The 6,000-nt window shown below is 48.7% G+C and overlaps 1 protein-coding gene across 1 annotated transcript in view; it reads right to left on the minus strand.

Moving 5' to 3' along the window:
• Positions 1–3,370, minus strand: part of TEFM (transcription elongation factor, mitochondrial) — a 94,559-nt gene extending 91,189 nt beyond the window's left edge. The window contains exon 1 of the mRNA XM_069654961.1: positions 3,165–3,370. Within this exon, the coding sequence (XP_069511062.1) occupies positions 3,165–3,201 (37 nt within the window). The 5' untranslated portion in view covers positions 3,202–3,370. The remainder of the gene's footprint in view (positions 1–3,164) is intronic.
• Positions 3,371–6,000: the final 2,630 nt, after the last annotated feature.

Consider the following 6,000-nt stretch of genomic DNA (forward strand, 5'->3'; position numbering starts at 1 on the left):
GATATTTTGTATTAAGCAAAAAGTAGTAACCCCATTAGTACTCCAATTTTAATGACGTAATAGTTTTCCCAGTATTCACTGACTTTTGACATAGCTAATTTTTGCATTTTCCTGCCGAACACTAACACTTTTATGTTGGACAATATTATGTACTCATATCCAAGTTGTGAAACGTGGAGGTGAGTGAGCAGGCTTGTGATCAAAGGATGTACTATCTGCAGCTCAGACCTCTCACGTTTCCTATTGGCATGTCTGAGAAGGTGACCCAGTCCAGTTTTTTCCCCTTTGGATTCTGGGTCTAGTAATCTCCTTCCCGTTTGAAATTTAGAAAACCTGCAAGTTCCAGAATTCCGAACAAAAACAGGGCTGGGTGGCCTTCTCACTCAAGGCCAAACGGAAGTGACAGCCCCGTTTCTTGGCCTGGGGCACAGAGCTAAGTAGCTCAGGAAGGGGCGCAGTAAGGGGTCCACCTAGAAAGCTGACTCTGATTTTGCAGGACTAAAGATTCAGCATCCTGCTGTGCAGTGGGTGCTCCTCTGAGATGTTTAGCTGGCTGCTCTCTACCGACTTGTGGATGAATGCGATGCGTTCGAATATGCAAACAAAGGAATGCATACTGCAAACACAGCGTGTGAGATGCTCTGCAGTCACACACCCTGTGCCCCTCATTCTCTGTGTTCACAGCCTTTCAAGTGGGACAATTTATAAGTGATGGCTCTTTTAAGAAGCCAGTGTGTTTACACAGTATATGCTTAACATTTCAGTGTTAAGAACTGAACATGGGGCATTTTTATTCACCAGGCCAGCCCAAGTATCAGCTGACCAAACCTATGCATTATTCAAAGAGAATTAAAATGCCACACAGAAAATGTTTTAAACTATTTTCATATCTGTTTATTTGACACACCAAAACGGTTTTTTTTGTATATTGCTTTTTATTTACATATGACGCATCCCTGGGAAGGTTAACTGTCATTTTCTTGCTTAAGTATTCTAGTGGCTGCTTTGGGACATGAACTAAATGCATACGCTCAGCATTAAATATCTTTTAATTTTCTAAACAAGCCAGCCACTGCCTAGCACGCAAACCAGATGGCAACTCAATGTCACTTGGCACCTTGATTAGGAAAGTAGAGTTCATTGTGTGTCACCATGCAGACAGTAGTCTATGGCAAATCAATGCAGTGATATGTGTGCAGCAATGTTGTGTGCACTACCAAGCCACCACTGTCTCGGGAGGATAGCTCAGGGCCAATGTGCTTTTCTTGAATGCAAGACGAGGCGGAGCAACAGGATGTACGATCCTCGGGTCTGCGCTTAGAAACCTCTGGCTATTAAGCACGTTATAAATAACCCATTACAATTAACCACCTTGTTGGTTAAGGGAGTCTATGTGGCGCTCCCATATATAACAGCACATATGCCTATTTTTGTCTGATGTGTCCAATGTCCATACAATAGCATACTAGAACGTTTTGTGTATATGGCTCTGATGAGCATGCCATACTGTGCCCACACTTAAACGCATAGGGCAATCAACGAAGTTGCCTCAAATTGTACATCCACTAAGCCAAACGCTCTTTCTACACTGTCACACGATGATGTTCACTAGCTGCACTAATAAGAGATGCTAATGCCAGTTCTGTTAGATAAAGCATGGGCCTGCTCGTTTTTTGCAGAAATAACCGAGGTCTGCGTAAAAGTGAGAAGATAGTGGCTGAAGAACTGTGGACCCTTTACCATGCATTAGAAGCCAGTTTTGTTTAAAACGATTCAGATTATTACTGGTTAGGCTAAAGTTTGTAAGAGGTACAATCCTTTCTGTGTATCCTTTCTGTGCATGGTTTATTGGGTCTCTCTTCTACGGTACCCTGTCCTGTCTATAGATACAATTCCCAAAAGGGAATTTGTTTCTGTATTGGGGGTTGAGCATGCTCACACGGTGACCCAACCCTTCCTCATCTAAAATACTTCAGAAACAAGAGGCAAAAGAGCCCTTGTACCCCATTTGAGTGGATGCGTTGCAGTCATTGTATACTTGCATCCAAAAACTTAAGCTGTCCAAATGAGTATGTATTTATTTATTTATTTATTTATTTATTCGCATTTGTTAAGCGCACAGAATCAGCCCTGAGGCATCGTGGCGCTGGTTACAGAATAGCGCTGGTTACAGGGAAAGCGCGTCTTAGTTACAGCATACAGAGGCATACATGCATACAGTTATTATGGGAATATGTATGGTTACAAACATTTTAATGTTAGGGTGAGTGTTGTGAACAGTGATGTGAGCACCAAGCTATGCAGCTGTTATGAATTTAGAGATTCACACATACAATCCTTTTATCACAGACTTGTTTATGCAATATAGAGATCTCTGATCACTGTTATAGTCCTGAAATGCTTTGTGATCTAATACAAAGCATACAGGAACCCGTAGTGGTGCTATTTGTTCCCTTTCCCACTCTCAGAGGTATTTTGAAGAGTACAATAAGAGTGAATCAGACTGTCTATCTTGGAATTATAACCTTCCATCAGAAAATAATTATTATGGTTAGTCTAGTATTGCCCCTTGCGAAATACAAGTGAGGTGGTACGAACAGAACACCTGCAATACAGGGCCAGTGGGCCCTCAGACCCCAGTAAGCGTTTACACCACACTGTGCTAGTATGGACGGTTTGAAACGGCATTCAGGCAAGGCCTTACCTAAGAGCATAAAAACCATTTACTCATACAGCAACATCTGTGTTTTCACATTAGAATTCTTCTGTAAAGTATTTGCATTACAAAGTAATCAAACCAGCTTCATTTATATAGCAATTATTTATTCATATTGAGGAGGGGTTTTGTCACACGGCACAGAGGTATAGTTTGGGAGTGGAGTGTGTGAGGCGGGGGGTGCATTCTGTTGTTTTGCCCTGGCCCATGAGCACCAAGGTGGCTAGAAAATGCCCTGAAAAAAGATTATCTCACTCATCCAAAAATACAAACCCCCACCTCAACATTACACTTCTTGCGGCCTATAAGTTTTAGAAGTGTACACCCAAAAACGTGAGGTGAGTGATCCAATTTACACTCAGTGACTAGATTATGTCTGCAAATTAGATAACTTTTGACCTCCGGAACCCCAATAACAAATAAAGCAAACACAAATCAGCACATCTACCTCTCTGGAAAACGGGCAGTGCTCGCTTAAAAAACATCTTCTTTTGCTGTGAAACGGTAGCGACTAGTTCCCATCCGAGAAAAGGACCATACCAACGGCCCGCCCACTCTTCATCACGTGGTCTGTGATGTCATCCCTGCGATTTCCGTCGGAGCAATGAAGCGGTTCCGGGGCACTTTTTTGCTTGGGATGCAGCGGGATTCGGTCATCCCTGCGATTTCCGTCGGAGCAATGAAGCGGTTCCGGGGGCGGGGCACTTTCTTGCTTGGGATGCAGCGGGATTCGGGAAGCGGGAAAGCTGTGGCTGCTGGTGCAAGGGCACTGAATGCTTTCGGCTTGTAGTGGGCATTTTATTTTTAATACCGGAACGTTTCTATGAGATCCTGGAGCGTCGGACTTCGCCTTGTCTGGGCAAGGCTCAGGCTGCAGGAGCAGCTGCAATCCGTGTGCTGTTGGCTGGCTGCAAATACAATTAGCATTTTCTTTCGAGATACCATGAACGTTCCTGCAAACCACCCGATTTCCACAGGGAAGCGGGAAATTGCATTTATTTTAAAAATCACGTTCAGCTATTCACCATGGAAGGTATGGAGGGCTAAGAAAAGGAACAGGGAGACAGTGGATTGTGGTGTTTAACTGATCAAAGGGGACTAATAGAGTAATTTAATCTTTCATGAGGGTGTGTTTAGGATGGGTGGTTTTAGAGGGGTCGACTGCGGCTGAGCATCTGTTGCAAGGGGAAGGGGCATCTTGTTATGGAGGGAGGATGGGGTATTATGTTATTGGTCTAGACTAGAGGGAGGGATGGCGCATCTTGGTGGGGCCTGAATGGTTGGATAGGGCACGCTGGTGTAGGTCTGGTGGGATGGGGCACATTGGTGTGGTTCTGGAGGAAGGGGGCACATTGGTGTGTGTCTGGAGTGAGGGATAGGAACATAGTGGTGTGGATCTGGGGGAGGGATAGGGACAGTGGTATGGGTTTGCAGGGAGGGTTGGGGTACATTGGTGTGTGTCTGAGGAGGGATGGGGGGACATGGGTGTGGGTCTGGAGGGTGGTATGGGCCATCTAGGTGTGGGTTGGGAGGGTAGGATGGGGCATCTTGGTGTGGCTTTGGAGGGAGGTGGTGGGGCACATTCATGTGGGTTTGATGGGAGGGATGGAGCACATTGGTGTGGGTGTAGGGGGAGGCTTGTGGCACATGGGTGTGTTTCCAGAGGGAGAGATGGGGCTCAGTGGGTCTTGAGGGTGGCATGGTTCATCTAGGTGTGGGTTGGGAGGGTGGCATGGGGCATCTTGGTGTTGCTCTAGAGGGAGGGGGTGGGGGCACATTGGTATGGGTTTGATGGGAGGGATTGAGCACATTGGTGTGGGTCTGGGGGTAGGGACTGGGCACCTGGGTGTGTTTCTGGAGGGAGAGATGGGGCACAGTGGGCCTGGAGGGTGGCATGGGTCATCTAGGTGTGGCTCTGGAGGGAGGGGGTGGGGCCACATTGGTGTGGGTTTGATGGGAGGGATGGGGCACATTGGTGTGGGCTAGGGGCAGGGATGGGGCACATGGGTATGTTTCCGAGGGAGAGATGGGGGACAGTGGATATGTTTCCGAGGGAGAGATGGGGCACAGTGGGTCTGGAGGGTGGCATGGGTCATCTAGGTGTGGGTTGGACGGGGCATCTTGGTGTGGCTTTGGATGGGGGCACATTGTGGGATTGGGGGGGTGGTTCATCTAGGTGTAGGCCTGGAGGGCAGGATGGGGGCATCTTGCTGTGTGAATGGAGGGATGGTGGCATCTTGGTGGGGTCTGCAATGCATAGGGGCACGTTGGTGTTGGTCTTGTGGCACATTGGTGTGGGTTGGATGTGGGGGCTGAGCACATTTTTTTTGGGTTGATGGGAGGGACGGGGACATTGGTCTGGGGAGGGATGGCCGCATATTGGTGTGGGTCTGGAAGGAGAATATGGGGCACATTGGTCTGGGGCATACTAGGATGGGTGGTTTTAGAGGGGGTTGGCTGGGGCTATCTGCGTGTGATTCAGTATCGGCACATGGGCATCTTGCTATGTGTAGGGAGGATGGGGCATTATGGTATTGGTATAGAGAGAGGGATGGGGCATCTTGGGGTCTGGATGGATAGGGGCATGCTTGTGTGGGTCTGGCAGGAAGCGGCACATTGGTGTGGGTCTGGTGGAAGGGGCACATTGGTGTAGGGCTGGAGGGATAGGAACGTGTGGGTCTGAGCAGAGGGATAGGGACAGTAGTGTGGGTTTGGGGTACATTGGTGTGGGTCTGGGGGAGGGATGGGGGACATGGGTGTGGGTCTGGAGGGAGAGATGGGGCTCAGTGTGTCTGGAGGGTGTCATGGGTCATCTAGGTTTGGGTTGGGAGGGTAGGATGGGGCATATTGGTGTGGCTCTGGAGGGAGTTGGTGGAGGGCACATTCGTATGGGTTTGATGGGAGGGATGAGGCACATTGGTGTGGGTCTGGGGGGATGGATGGGGCACATGGGCGGGTTTCAGAAGGGAGAGATGGGGCACAGTGGGTCTGGATGTGGCATGGGTAATCTAGGTGAGGGTTGGTGGGATGGTGCATCTTGGTGTGGCTCTGGAGGGAGGGGATGGGGGCACATTGGTGTGGCTTTGGAGGGAGGGGGTGGGGGCACATTGGTGTGGCTCTGGAGGGAGGTGGTGGGGCACATTGGTGTGGATCTTGGCGGAAGGATGGTGCACATGGGTGTGTTTCTGGAGGGAGAGATGGGGCACAGTGGGTCTGGTGGGTAGCATGGGTCATCTAGGTGTAGGTTAGGATGTTGGGCGGGGCATCTTGGTGTGGCTCTGGAG

This window comes from Ambystoma mexicanum, chromosome 3q, assembly GCF_040938575.1.
Source record: "Ambystoma mexicanum isolate Mex_15411 chromosome 3q, UKY_AmexF1_1, whole genome shotgun sequence".
Classification (NCBI taxonomy): Eukaryota; Metazoa; Chordata; class Amphibia; order Caudata; family Ambystomatidae; genus Ambystoma; species Ambystoma mexicanum.